Source organism: Enhydra lutris, unplaced genomic scaffold (assembly GCF_002288905.1).
Source record: "Enhydra lutris kenyoni isolate GAN:26980312 unplaced genomic scaffold, ASM228890v2 scaffoldscaffold9, whole genome shotgun sequence".
NCBI lineage: Eukaryota > Metazoa > Chordata > Mammalia > Carnivora > Mustelidae > Enhydra > Enhydra lutris.
Genome location: NW_019154093.1, coordinates 51,599,720 through 51,614,144, shown reverse-complemented (window position 1 = coordinate 51,614,144; position 14,425 = coordinate 51,599,720). Strand labels below are relative to the sequence as shown.

The 14,425-nt window shown below is 39.8% G+C and overlaps 1 protein-coding gene across 1 annotated transcript in view; it reads right to left on the bottom strand.

Moving 5' to 3' along the window:
* Positions 1-14,425, bottom strand: part of LOC111143298 (WD repeat domain 63) — a 67,845-nt gene that overhangs the window by 47,176 nt on the left and 6,244 nt on the right. Inside the window, exons 2-8 of the mRNA XM_022496946.1 lie at positions 12,515-12,610; positions 12,063-12,101; positions 7,622-7,803; positions 6,949-7,053; positions 6,236-6,385; positions 4,776-4,975; positions 1,058-1,174 (exon numbers count right to left, since the gene is read on the bottom strand). Of these exons, the coding sequence (XP_022352654.1) occupies positions 1,058-1,174; positions 4,776-4,975; positions 6,236-6,385; positions 6,949-7,053; positions 7,622-7,803; positions 12,063-12,101; positions 12,515-12,596 (875 nt within the window). The 5' untranslated portion in view covers positions 12,597-12,610. The remainder of the gene's footprint in view (positions 1-1,057; positions 1,175-4,775; positions 4,976-6,235; positions 6,386-6,948; positions 7,054-7,621; positions 7,804-12,062; positions 12,102-12,514; positions 12,611-14,425) is intronic.

The window sequence follows — 14,425 nt, the reverse complement described above, 5'->3', positions numbered from 1 at the left end:
TGATGGAACAACTATTTTTGTTGCATTTTGGGTTTTTTTTTTTTTAAGATTTTATTTATTTTGAGAGAGAGAGAGAGAGCACGTGTGTGCACATGAGCAGAAGGGAGGGACAGAGCGAGAGGGAGAAGCAGGCTCCCCCATGAGCAGGGAGCCCGATGTGGGACTGATCCCAGGATTCCAGGATCATTACCTGAGCTGAAGGCAGATGCCTAACCAACTGAGTCACGGCGCCCTGTTCCACGTTTTAATAAGCTTCATAAGAAGTCTTGACCCAGAGTAACATAATTATATGTATATAAAGTATTTTATCTAGTTCAATGCACTCTCTTTGCATCATGGTGAGTTTTTAAACCAGATTCCCCCCAGACATAGGTAATAGCTTTGGAGAGTTGTTGGAATTTTCAGAATATTTAAAAGTCTCAAAGAATTAATGTTATTTTCTTAAAAATGAAAAAACTTCATATGGGCTACATATCAACTCGACCAACAAATTTTTAGTTTTGGGAAGAAAAGGAAACCAACCTACAGGGTACAACTGACAGACCTGTGTACCACTGGCTCGCCTTCTCTGAATTCTGATGTCGACTTGAAGAGACCTTGTCAAGCTCTTCTTCAGTCTAGACACCCCAGGGTCCTAGTAACAGTGTGTGTGTGTGGGGGGGGGGTTCTGAAAACGCCTCTTTCTCAGATTCAGTAAGAGTGGCAGTAAGACAGGAATTAGGGGAAGGAATAAGAGGTACAAAGGTACATCTGAATCCAATTCAGGTTATCATTTAGAAAGATCATAATTATAATGAGGAAAACATCCTCACACACTCAAGTGTATACATCTCCCAGGTGAACCCTGGTGTGGCCCTGGCTTAGGAGGTCTAGGAGTGTTGCCTGGCAACAGAAAGGAAAGACTGAGAATGTGTCACATGCTCATTCATATCTGATAACTCTTCATACTCTCTAACTAGACACCATGGGCTGAGTTGCTTTTTAGAGACCTATCACTACAGGTACACATACACATTTTATGTTTTATTTTTTAAAAAAATTAATATACAATTCTTACTTTATAGACGTATTGTTCAGAAAGTCACTCAAAGGCTTTGATTGTTCAAATGTCTCTTTTTCCTCCTCTGATAATTCTCTTGGATAATATTGTGTAGTGGCATTTTTGGGATATGTCCTAATACATTAAAAGAAAATGGAATACCAAAAATTAGATCAAAGCAAAGTAAAGGTTTCTTTCTGTGACAGTAATATTATTTTTTATTTAAATTCTATATATTCAATTTTTTTCTTTATCCCAGATAATTGATATTGACTGCCTTTTTAAAATACTTCGAATACTTATGTATTTGTTTCCAACATAATCAAGAAGTTCTTACTTTTTAAATTTTTTATTTAAAAAAATTTTTTTTAGATTTTATTTATTTATTAGAGAGATGGAGAGAGAACCTAAGTAGGCAGAGCAGCAGGCAGAGGGTGAGGGAGAAGCAGGCTTCCCGCTGAGCAGGGAGCCTGATGCGGGACTTGATCCCAGGACCCTAGGATCACAACATGAGCTGAAGGCAGCCACTTAACCGACTGAGCCACCCAGGCGCCCCTTTAAATATTTTTAACTGATAGAAAAGTTGTTAAGGAGGATCTAAGGAACTCTCATACACTCTTCACCCAGATTCATCCGTTATTAACATTTTGCGACATTTGTTCATCATTCTCTCTCTCCTCATTTCATTAAATCAGTGTTTCTTAACCAGTGCAATCCTATCCCGCCCCCACACCCTGAGAACTTTTGACCACATCCAGAAATATTTTTGGTTGTCACAAATGGAATGTGCTACTGGCATGTAGTGAGTGGAATCCAGGGATGCTGTTTAATACCTTCCAATGCACAGGATAGCCTCCCACAAAAAAGAATTATCCAGCCCAAAATGTCAGTAGAGTTGAGACTGAGAAACTCTGCTCTCTATATACAAAAATAAAAACAATTTCCACTTCAGCAATGATGGCAACATGATCTCTGGGAGAAAGCTTTTTCCATCTAGTCTGCCCTCAGTGCTCACCTCCACCCTTGCACATCTCCTGTTGTATTTGGGCAGTGAGAGTCTCACCCACTAGACCGGCTGAGCTCCTTGATCTCAGGGTATGGGGCTCTAGAAAGGTCATATGGCACAGTCATTAAGAGTGTGTACTCTGGTGACACTCTGCCTGGTTTTGAAGCCCCATTTTATCACTAACAAGCTTTGTGACCCACCAAGCTAATTAGTTAACTTCTCTGTGTCTGTTTTTTCATCTCTAAATGAAATTCTCAAAGTACCTGGCTCATAGAGTTGTTGTAAATTTAATACATTAATACAAGCAAAGCTTCTAAAACAGTGCCTAGCATATTATAAGTGTTCAAAAAATATTAGGTTCTATTTATTCTGTGTTGAACAAATGTTAGTAAAATGTCTCTGTAAGAGGCAAATAATATATATGTATATATATACTTATATGTATACACTGAATAAAGAGTAAAAAACAAGGAGTAAACAGAGTTTTATGTTTAATAAATAATTCATTCTTTTTTCCCCTAGCTAGCCCAGTATCACTAACACAAAGCAGAGTGCTGGAAAAAAAGAATGTTGGTATTGGAACCGGAGAGACTGAGTTCAAATCATAGCTTCATCTCTTAATTTTTAGCACACATTAGTGTCCTCTAGGCAGGATTAAGTAAGAAATTACATGACACCTATGGGTTTCATCCAAGAGGCAACATGACTAAGAGTTACTCCTATTTTTTCAATTTGAGCTGTTTTGTTATTTCTCAGCAGATCTGTTTGTGATTGCTTCAATTTAAATTATGTTCTGAACATTGACTTTTCATTTCTAACCTGGTTTTGCCTCAGTTTCTTTATTTGTAAAATGGGGATAGTGCCTACCTCAGAAGGCAGTTGTGAGAATTGCTTGCTGTGTGCCAAGGGCTTAGAAGAATGCCTAGTGTGTGGTAAGAACACTGAACATTTGCTTTCACTGTCAGTTCCCTTTGAACTTCATCTTTGATTTTATTTATTTATTTTTCTTACTTCTGTCAAAATTGTACCTCTTAGCCTCTCTACGCCAGACTAGCTACCTTTCCCGATTTCCTGAGCTTGTTAAGGAGTACCAGCATTCTCCCAGTCACCTAGATTTGAACGTTTTGATTCATATATTTTGTTTTCATCTTATGCGCCAAGACCTTCACTTACTTCTTTTTTCACTGCATCTGTGTAGATACAACTGTCCTTAGTACGAGTCAGCATTCATTGAGAGGCTACTAAATCTAGAGTCCTCTGGTCTGGGTTCCTGTTGTTGGACGTTCCCTGTCCCTTTTCTGTCTACCTCCCAAGTCTACCCTGGCTGACTCCTTCTCTTCACTTTTCTGCACCCTGTCAGGAACACAGAAGTCATCTCTGGCTGACTTGGCTTAGAAATTTGTCTCAGAGTCTAAGTTTCTTTGGTGCTAATGTCACTCTCAGGAGATGAGAGAAGAATGGCAATGACAAACACATATTAAGTAACATGAAGAGAAATAGAGTAAGGGGGTAGATAGTAATGGGAGTTGTTGCTTTTATAGATGGCCCCCAACTTATGATGCTTCCATTTGCGTTTTTTTTTTTTTTTTTTTTTAAAGATTTTATTTATTTATTTGTCAGAGAGAGAGAGGGAGAGAGAGCAAGCACAAGCAGACAGAATGGCAGGCAGAGGCAGAGGGAGAAGCAGGCTCCCCGATGAGCAAGGAGCCCGATGTGGGACTCGATCCCAGGACGCTGGGATCATGACCTGAGCCGAAGGCAGCTGCTTAACCAACTGAGCCACCCAGGCGTCCCCCATTTGTGGTTTTTTTATTTCAGGATGGAGTGAAAGCAATATGCATTCAGTAGAAAATGCACTTTGAATTTTGGATTTGGAATTGTCTGGGCTAGTGATCTGCTGTACTATCCTCTCTCGTGATTCTGGGTGGTGGCAGTGAGCCAGAGCTCCCAGACAGCCACGCAATCATGAGGGTGAACAAGCCATACACCAACAACCATTCTGTACACAACCATCCTGTTTTTCACTTTCAATACTTCATATATTATCTGAGATGTTCACCACTTTAGTATAATATAAGTTTGTGTTATATGATGTGGCCTAACTGCAGGCTAATGTAAAAGGAGCAGCATGGTCAGAAGCAGGAAGATGTGGAAAAGCAGACATTCTGGAAGCTGGAAGCAGCCCATGGGGCTGGAGCACAAGAGCTTGTTCCAGAACAGGGTGCCAAGGCTGGAGGGGCAGGCCATGCCTTGTCATGGAAGAAGGAGGATCTAATGCCATCCTAAGGGCCCTGGATGTAGTGTGGAGCCAGAAAAGAGATTTAGGCAGTGACCTAACATAATCTGCTTGAATATGGGAGAATGATCACTTCGGTGGTGGAATAGAATGGTTAGGAGCCAAAGGTGAGAGACAACAGGAGCCTGCTCTGAGAGCAGGAGTGTGCTTATTAACAGCATCAGTTACTGTCCCACTTCATAGTGTTTACATTCTTATAGACTTGTCTATCCTGTTCCTATGGGGATTTTTAAACTTAATTAATTTTTCCTATTGAGATTTTTAATTGAGATTTGTTGAGTATAATTAGATCTTCCTGAATTGCTCTGTGAAGATCTATGTCTTCATTGTCAATGCATTTCTATTTATTATAAAGATCTTTCAAAATAAGCATGGATGTTGCTAGATTTTACTGCAATTGCCTTCAAATATATACACTCCCATCACATACTTACCATCTTGTTTGAGTACTTATGTCCTTGACTTTCGGGATTACTTGCATGCCAACATCTTTCTCAAGTTGTTTAAGGGTAAAATGATTATCTGGGTAGGTTGTACATTCAATATAGGCATCTTTTACACTGGAAGCATTTTGGTCACTGAACTTAATTGGTGCTCCAAACTCACTTCGTTTTCGAGAAATCATATATGTAATCTGCAACACATGTGAGCAGTGAAAGTAACAATCAAGTTCAGTAGACAGTACAGGTAGACAGTACAGGTGCTCTGCTTGGATCCTCTCAAATCTCTTTCTATACTGTTTGCCCCTCCAGTTCTGTGTGCTTTCCATTTTCAGGGCCACCCCCTACTGCTCTTCTACAGAGCACTGTTCTAGCTACTGGGACCACTTTGGTACAAGACAAAAAGAATAGGAAGTGACTGGCACTCACCAGTGTTGGACTGGTGGGAGACACGTGTAAGCCCATCTCCTTTGCTTCTGTTTGGGACAACGCAGGTGTCATTTCTACTCCAGAGTTCCCCTAGGGGTTCAAGCTAAAGATTTCCTCTACTTGTCTTTTGCCCGAGATTGCATCCTTGTAGGACTTCTGCTATGTCCCTGTCCTGTTGCTTTCCCTATTCTTCTGTGGAACACTTTCATAATAAATCACTCACATACAAATCTTCTTCTCAGCGGCTGCCCTGGGAATGCCACTGTGTCAGTTTCCTCTGGCTGATGTAACCAAGGGGCACAGCCTGGGTGGCTTAAACCAATAGGACTTTATTTCAACTATTCTCATAGTTGTGGAGGCTGGAAGTCCGAGATCAAGGTGCTGAAGGGTTTGTTCCTTTTAAAGGTTCTGAGGGAGAATCTGTTCCTTTCCTCTCTCCTAGCTCCCGGTGACGGCCAGCAATCCTTGCTCTTCCCTGGTTTGTGGATACATCACTCCCATTTCTGCTTCCTTCTTCACATGGTGTTCTCCCTGTGTCTCTATGTCTTTGCATGGCCATCTTTTTATAAGGACACCAGTCATATTGGATTAGCAACCCTATTTCCTAATAAAATCACCTTCTAAAGATTTTATTTATTTATTTGACAGACAGAGATCACAAGTAGGCAGAGAGGCAGGCAGAGAGAGAGGGAGAAGCAGGCTCCCTGCTGAGCAGAAAGTCCGATGTGAGGCTCGATCCCAGGACCCCGGGATCATGACCTGAGCCGAAGGCAGAGGCCTTAACCCACTGAGCCACCCAGGTGCCCCTAAAATCACCTTCTGAAGTACTGAGTGTTAGGACTTCAACATATCTCTTTTGGGGAATACAATTCTACCCTTAATACCCAAATACCCCAAACAATGACCATTCTTCTATCAAAGGAAAAACCACATCCCCATTGGCAAACATAGCAAACCTCACAGATCCCTCAGGAATCAGCATTACAGAGAGGTAACACGCTGAAGATCATACCCAAGTCTCTGACCTGCTTTGTAGATTCCTTGACTGATTCTTCCTCAATTTCTTTCTCACTGCCCAAAGAAACCCATGGTTTAGAGATAGGTGGCTTGTAAACATATACATCTTCTGGAATATACTCTTTATATTCTTCCTGTTCTTCTGGTAATTCTGGGGCCTAGAGTAAAATAAACAGCACTCTAAAATATATGACCAAAAGTAGTTATAGCTGCATGTGAATATTTCACAATAAAATTTATGTTTGTATAAATTAAACACTTCCTTATTTTCTTTATTCTTAATTCAGTTTTTCAATTAGAAGGAAACTGAGCAAAAGAAAAAAAAAACATTTAATTTTCACAGCAGCTCTGGAAATAGATACTATTGGTGCTAACACTTTGCAGACAAGTGGTTCAGTAACTTACCCAAAGTCATGGAGATGGCAGGAGGAGCACCAGGAATATGAGACAAAGAGTGGCCAAGAGCAATGCTACTCCAGATTTATTGTTTCTGCTCTCATTGAGTCAGTAAAGGGCAAATAAGTAGAGTATCTGTTACCCTGAGGTGTTTGATTTAGGTCATCCCGCATTTACTGCTTACCTACTCTAAGCCCCAGGACCCGGTCTAGGTCCCAGGGAAAGAGTGCTGAACAAGAATAATCAAAACCGTGTGTAGTTGTCTTCCAGAGCTATTCTTTCCTTCTGACAATCAACAGGATGCAAGGACTTGGCATATGCTTACGTTTAAATAGTTTTCTTTGCCTTCTTCAGTTCCAATAAGATAAAAGTTAAGTCCATATTTGAAGTCTTTGTCACAAACAACCAGAAGTTCGTCTCCAGGATATTCCTGTAGGCATAGAATCAAAAGAGAAGGTCAGTGTTCATTCAGTTTATTCAGACACAAAATTGGTATTTTTCTAATCAGTCATAAAAGATAGCCATAGTGCTAATCTATGGCTCATAATCCCAGACTGTAAAATTATTCTATTAACAAAGCACTTAAAACTCAGTAGGTCTGGGGGAATTTACCATGCGATTTTATTTCTAACAGGGAAAAAAAGAAGCATTCCTTTTACTTGGTGTTGGTGCTCAGTAGCATGTTTGGAGACAAATCAGACCAAAATTATAAAGTAAAAAATTGAAGCGGTATAGGAAAGTAAGAGTAGATTCCTATTCTAGTTGAAACTGGGCAAAGATAAATTTTCCTGGGTGTGAAGCAAGGATCAGTCACTGACAGGTGTTTGCTTTTCACAGAGGATGATCAAGCAGGATTCCATAGGAAAGGTGGGCAAATTCCTTTGTTGGTGGGGGGCATGCCACAGATTTAAACTCAACAATCTCTGTATCTTTTCTTATCATGTACCAGAAACCTCTTGAGACAGGACTGAATAAATAAAGAGGGATGTTGTACTTACCTGGATAACTTTTTTGACTGGATAGAAGTCAGATACTGCAGCTCTGCTCCGAAAGTCTGCAAAAATATCTTCTTTTTTGATAAGTTTATAAGGTTGTTCATCTGTGATATCTTCGTCTATTCGGCATTTGAATATTTCCTGGGTCTGGGTAGTTAATACTAAAGGGTAAATTTCTGGATGACCTGGGGAAGGCAAAGTAGAATTTGGACATTAAATATAACCACTTAATATATTAAGAGGAAACATGCAGTTGTTTGCTTTAAATAATTATCTTGGTTAAAATTTTTTTTTAATTTTATTTTTATAAACATATACTATATTTTTATCCCCAGGGGTACAGGTCTGTGAATCACCAGGTTTACACACTTCACAGCACTCACCATAGCACATACCCTCCCCAATGTCCATAATCCCACCCCCCCAACCCCCCTCCCCCCTTCAACCCTCAGTTTGTTTTGTGAGATTATGAGTCACTTATGGTTTGTCTCCCTCCCAATCCCATCTTGTTTCATTTACTCTTCTCCTACCCCCTTAACCCCCCGTGTTGCATCTCCTCTCCCTCATATCAGGGAGATCATATGATAGTTGTCTTTCTCCGATTGACTAATTTCGCTAAGCATGATACCCTCTAGTTCCATCCACGTCGTCGCAAATGGCAAGATTTCATTTCTTTTGATGGCTGCATAGTATTCCATTGTGTATATATACCACATCTTCTTTATCCATTCGTCTGTTGATGGACATCTAGGTTCTTTCCATAGTTTGGCTATTGTAGACATTGCTGCTATAAACATTCGGGTGCACGTGCCCCTTCGAATCACTACGTTTGTATCTTTAGGGTAAATACCCAGCAGTGCAATTGCTGAGTCATAGGGTAGTTCTATTTTCAACATTTTGAGGAACCTCCATGCTGTTTTCCAGGGTGGTTGCACCAGCTTGCATTCCCACCAACAGTGTAGGAGGGTTCCCCTTTCTCCGCATCCTCGCCAGCATCTGTCATTTCCTGACTTGTTAATTTTAGCCATTCTGACTGGTGTGAGGTGATATCTCATTGTGGTTTTGATTTGTATTTCCCTGATGCCGAGTGATGTGGAGCACTTTTTCATGTGTCTGTTGGCCATCTGGATGTCTCCTTTGCAGAAATGTCTGTTCATGTCTTCTGCCCATTTCTTGATTGGATTATTTGTTCTTTGGGTGTTGAGTTTGCTAAGTTCTTTATAGATTTTGGACACTAGCCCTTTATCTGATATGTCATTTGCAAATATCTTCTCCCATTCTGTCAGTTGTCTTTTGGTTTTGTTAACTGTTTCATTTGCTGTGCAAAAGTTTTGATCTTGATAAAATCCCAATAGTTCATTTTTTCCCTTGCTTCCCTTGCCTTTGGTGATGTTCCTAGGAAGATGTTGCTGCGGCTGAGGTCGAAGAGGTTGCCGCCTGTGTTCTCCTCAAGGATTTTGATGGATTCCTTTCTCACACTGAGATCCTTCATCCATTTTGAGTCTATTTTCGTGTGTGGTGTAAGGAAATGATCCAATTTCATTTTTCTGCATGTGGCTGTCCAATTTTCCCAACACCATTTATTGAAGAGGCTGTCTTTTTTCCATTGGACATTCTTTCCTGCTTTGTCGAAGATTAGTTGACCATAGAGTTGAGGGTCTATTTCTGGGCTCTCTATTCTGTTCCATTGATCTATGTGTCTGTTTTTATGCCAGTACCATGCTGTCTTGTTGATGACAGCTTTATAATAGAGCTTGAAGTCCGGAATTGTGATGCCACCAACTTTGGCTTTCTTTTTCAATATTGCTTTGGCTATTCAAGGTCTTTTCTGGTTCCATATAAATTTTAGGATTATTTGTTCCATTTCTTTGAAAAAAATGGATGGTACTTTGCCAGGAATTGCATTAAATGTGTAGATTGCTTTAGGTAGCATGGACATTTTCACAATATTTGTTCTTCCAATCCAGGAGCATGGAACATTTTTCCATTTCTTTGTGTCTTCCTCAATTTCTTTCATGAGTACTTTATAGTTTTCTGTGTATAGATTCTTAGTCTCTTTGGTTAGGTTTATTCCTAGGTATCTTATAGTTTTGGGTGCAATTGTAAATGGGATTGACTCCTTAATTTCTCTTTCTTCTGTCTTGTTGTTGGTGTAGAGAAATGCAACTGATTTCTGTGCATTGATTTTATATCCTGACACTTTACTGAATTCCTGTACAAGTTCTAGGAGTTTTGGAGTGGAGTCTTTTGGGTTTTACACATATAGTATCATATCATCTGCAAAGAGTGATAGTTTGACTTCTTCTTTGCCGATTTGGATGCCTTTAATTTCCTCTTGTTGTCTGATTGCTGAGGCTAGGACTTCTAGTACTATGTTGAATAGCAGTGGTGATAATGGACATCCCTGCCAACAATCAGTTGGCATAATAAACATTTGGAATACAAGTTGTTCATGAATTAGGGACCAGCTGCCATTTTTCTCTCCTTGGGAGTTGGAAATGTGGGAGCTGGGATCCAAACTAAGGTACCTGCCCTCTTATTACCATGCTATACCTTCTCTCTAATGTGTGGACACAGCAGAGCTTGGGAGAGGGTTCTGCTCCTTCCACACATGTGGCCAGGGAGGTAACAGATCACACTTCATAGGAGGTGGTCAATGGCAGTTACTGACCTAGTAGCTGATAGAGCAGGAGCCACAGACAGACTCAAGTTCCACAGAACTCACTCCTCAGAATCTTACTGTGCATACAAGGAAGAGTCCTGTGCCTTACAGACCAGAGTCCTCAATATACATCAACAGCTCTCCATTTTTAAAAACAATTTTTTAAAAATTTATTTATTTATTTATGTAACAGAGTGAGAGAGCGCAAGCACTAGCAAGGGAAGTGGTAAGCAGAGGAAGAAGAAGAAGCAGGCTCTTCACTGAGTAGGGAGCCTGATGTGGGGCTTGATCCTAGGACCCTGGGATCATGACCTGAGCTGAAAGCAGATGCCTAACCCACTGAGCCACCCAGGGGCCCCAACTGCCCCTGCATTTTGAAACAAACTAATTTAAATAACTCCCATGTGTTTCATCTGTACTTTTTTTTTTTTTTTTACATTTTGGTTGCTATTTCCTTTTTAAAAGCACTTTTATTGAGATATAATTGGCTAACAATAACTGTATATATTTAAAGTGTACACTTTGATAAATATATCAAATGATGTATGATATACTTTATGATTTGATAAATCATCAAATGATGAAGCCATCACCACACCAAGGTAAAGAACACAGCCATAATCACCCAAAGGTTCCTCCTGTCCCTTCCTCCCTGCCTGCACCCCTAGGCAACCACTGATCTGCTTTCTATTACTATAGCTTAGTTCACTTTTTATGGAATATTTATAAATGCAGTTACACAGTATGTATTCTTTTCTTTTTTTACTTAGCATAATTATTCTGAGATTCATTCATGTTGTTGCATGTAGCACCTGGTTCATTCCTTTACATTTCTGACTGGTATTCCATGACTTTGGGTGTCATATCTAGGAAATCTTTGCCTAATCCAAGGTCACGAAGAATTTTTCCTATGTTTTCTTCCAGAAGTTTTATAATATTTGGTTTTATAATGAGGTCTATGATCCATTTTGAGTTAATTTTTGTATATGTCGTTAAGTATGGGTTGAAGGTTTTTTGTTTTTTGGTTTTTGGTTTTTTGCATATAGATATACAATTGTTCCAGCATCATTTGTTGAAAAGACTCTCCTTTCTCCACTGAACTGCCTTTGCACTTTTTTGGAAATCTATTGACCATGTATATGTGAGCTTTGTGTTTCTGCATTCTCACTCATTGGTTTATGTCTTTATAGTATCTTTTAAAAATAGTAACAACAGTTAACGTGAACTGTCTTTGTGACAGCTCCATGTAAGGAAGTGGGCATGTACTGTCTAATTTAACTTACAATAATCTCATGAGATAGCCATGCTATCTTGTTTTGGTTTTTTTTTTAAGATTTTATTTATTTATTCGACAGACAGAGATCACAAGTAGGCAGAGTCAGGCAGAGAGAGAGGAAGGGAAGCAGGCTTCCCGCCAAGCAGAGAGCCCGATGCGGGGCTCGATCCCAGGACCCCGGGATCATGACCTGAGCGGAAGGCAGAGGCTTAACCCACTGAGCCACCCAGGCGCCCCACCATGTTAGATTTGTGAGAGACTGATCGATTCAAGTCTATTTCTCAATTTGAAATTCTGTCTTCCACTCTTACTTTTTATTCTCTCCTTAAAATTTTTAATTACTTTAAAATTTTAATACTTTTTCATTTTATATTCTAAGTGACATAATATAATTTTAGCCCATGTACATCTTCATCAATCACCTCAGTTTGTACTTTTGTTTGCTTATTGCATATTAAAATATTCTAAAACTGGGGTCATAAATTCTAAATTATATTTCCACTTACCCATGCTCTCCATATTTATAGGCTCTCTTTCTTCACTATCTAGAATATAATAAAATGATGTCACATTTGCATTTTTGAATCAAATAAATATAGAAGTTTATTACAGTCTTTTACCAAGCATCAAAGCACAAAGCACAAACATAAATACACAATGAAGACCTAAACTATTTTATGAATGATTAAATAGAATTTGAAAAAATTATCTTTCTTCACAGAATTCTCTTTTAGTGATATATTTGCTATGGCATTCATTATATGACATTTAACAGGTATTCTAATGAAATGAATCAAGCATAGGAATAAATCTCCATATTTTAAATTCCATTTGTGGTTGACTTTACGACAGCAAACTATGTCATTATTTGATATGTTAAACCTCAGTCATTTTGGCAGCAAATATATATACAAACACTAGATCCATAAAAATCCCATGAATGAAAAAACAATCCTACCAGGTAACATTTGTTTGGTTTTGGTCCGTTTTGATTTTCTTTGGCCACCAGAGCTCTTTTGTTTTCTAGATTTTGGAGCCATGGTTCTGACTTAGGCTGCATAAAGAGATAATGTCATTAGTAAATTCTGTGTTATAGTTTCAAATAATAAGCATTATCATTCAGTAAAATGTAAGAATATGTTTTCTAAGCTTTCCTTTGGTGAAAGCAACATGTGTCTTCACAGGCTGGGTGTTCTGTGACCAAAGGTTTATTGTGACCACAGTCCTACTGATAAGATCTTGCCATGCTGGTGGAGGCTTTCAGCTGAAGCACACGGAAGCCACCTGTCAACCTTCTGAGGTCTCAGCCATAGGCCCTGCGGTGGAAGCAGGACAGAGGATGGGGTTCCCCCGCCTCCTGCTGCTGCTCCCATCCCAGAGAGCTGCTGTCTGCTGCCCCATGCCCAGCTCCCCAGCAGCTGCCCCAACAACAAAACAGGCTGGAAGTCCACAGGCAGGCACAGGCCCATAACATGCATATAGGTACAGAATTTTAAAAATTAACATAATTTAAATAGTACTTGTGTCCTAGCGTGTGTATGTGTAGCCACTGTCTCCTTGTTTGTGCTGTGAGAGAGTGCTTCCAAAAGTGTTCTGTGGAAATCTTTCTCAGCTTTGGCTGAGGTCATTTGCTAGTTCATCAAGTCCTCAACATCTCCATGGTCACCCCTGTCTCATCTTGTTAGATTGTTAGGAGCGTGATTTCAGAGTCTGAGCAGCAAAGTTGAAAAATAGACTCTGCCCTTTACCAGCTGAGTGATCCTTGGCAAATTATATACCTTCTGGGTCTCAGCTTATTCATGTTTAAGGGGAATGATAATAATAAAACCTACCTCACAAGATGGTCGTGATGATTTAATGAAATAAAGTTTGGGATGCTGGATGGCTCAGTCGGTTAGGCATCTGCCTTTGGCTCAGGTCATGATCCCAGGGGCTTGGGATCGAGTCCTGCATCGGGCTCCTTGCTCAGCAGGAAGCCTGTTTCTCCCTCTGCCTGCTGTCCCGCCCTGCTTGTGCTCACTTGTTCTCTCTCTTTTTGACAAATAAATCAAATCTTCAAAAAATTAAAAAAAATAAAGTTGTATCGTCCTCAACTCAGTCATGTCAGTCAGACTGGTTGCCTCATTTTTTTTTTTTTTAAGATTTATTTATTTGAGAGAGAGAGCACGAAGCTAGGGACAGAGGGAAAGGGAGAGAGAATCTCAGGCAGACTGTGCACTGAGTGCTGAGCCCGACATGGGGCTCAGTCTCACCACCCAGAGATCACGACCTGAGCTGAAACCAAGAATCAGATGCTCAACCAGCTGTGCCATGCAGGCGCCCCTGGTTGCTTCATTTTAACAAACCAATATAGATTGAAAATTATTTCATAGTCCACAGTCAGAATATCCTATCTTTCATTTTATGCCTCATTCCTTGATTACTAAAACTAGACCAAAGCGTGTGTGTGTGAGTTGGGGGGGGTGGTGTTTGTGATTTACATCTTTTACTTCAGATTGTTCGCATGTATTTTTTCAAAAGGTAATAATGATAGCTCACGTTTGTTGAGTGTTTGCTATGCGCCAGGCACAGTCTTAAGTCCTTCACATGTATTTTTTATTTAATTTGAGCCACCCTTTTAGATAAGTATTTTATGAATCCTTTTATCTTCATCCCCATTTTATAACATTCAAACAGAGGCCAGGGGGATACACAAAGTGTGAGCTGTAAAGTCAGGCTGTGAGCCCACCCAGTCTGGCCCCAATGCCCACACTTTTAATCTTCGTACCAGACTGTCCCTTGGCTTTCAGTGGCAACTGGTCACTGTGTTTCATTACAAATGAAATTATTTAAAATCAGTGGCTTTACCTAAAAGGAATGATTTTATGAT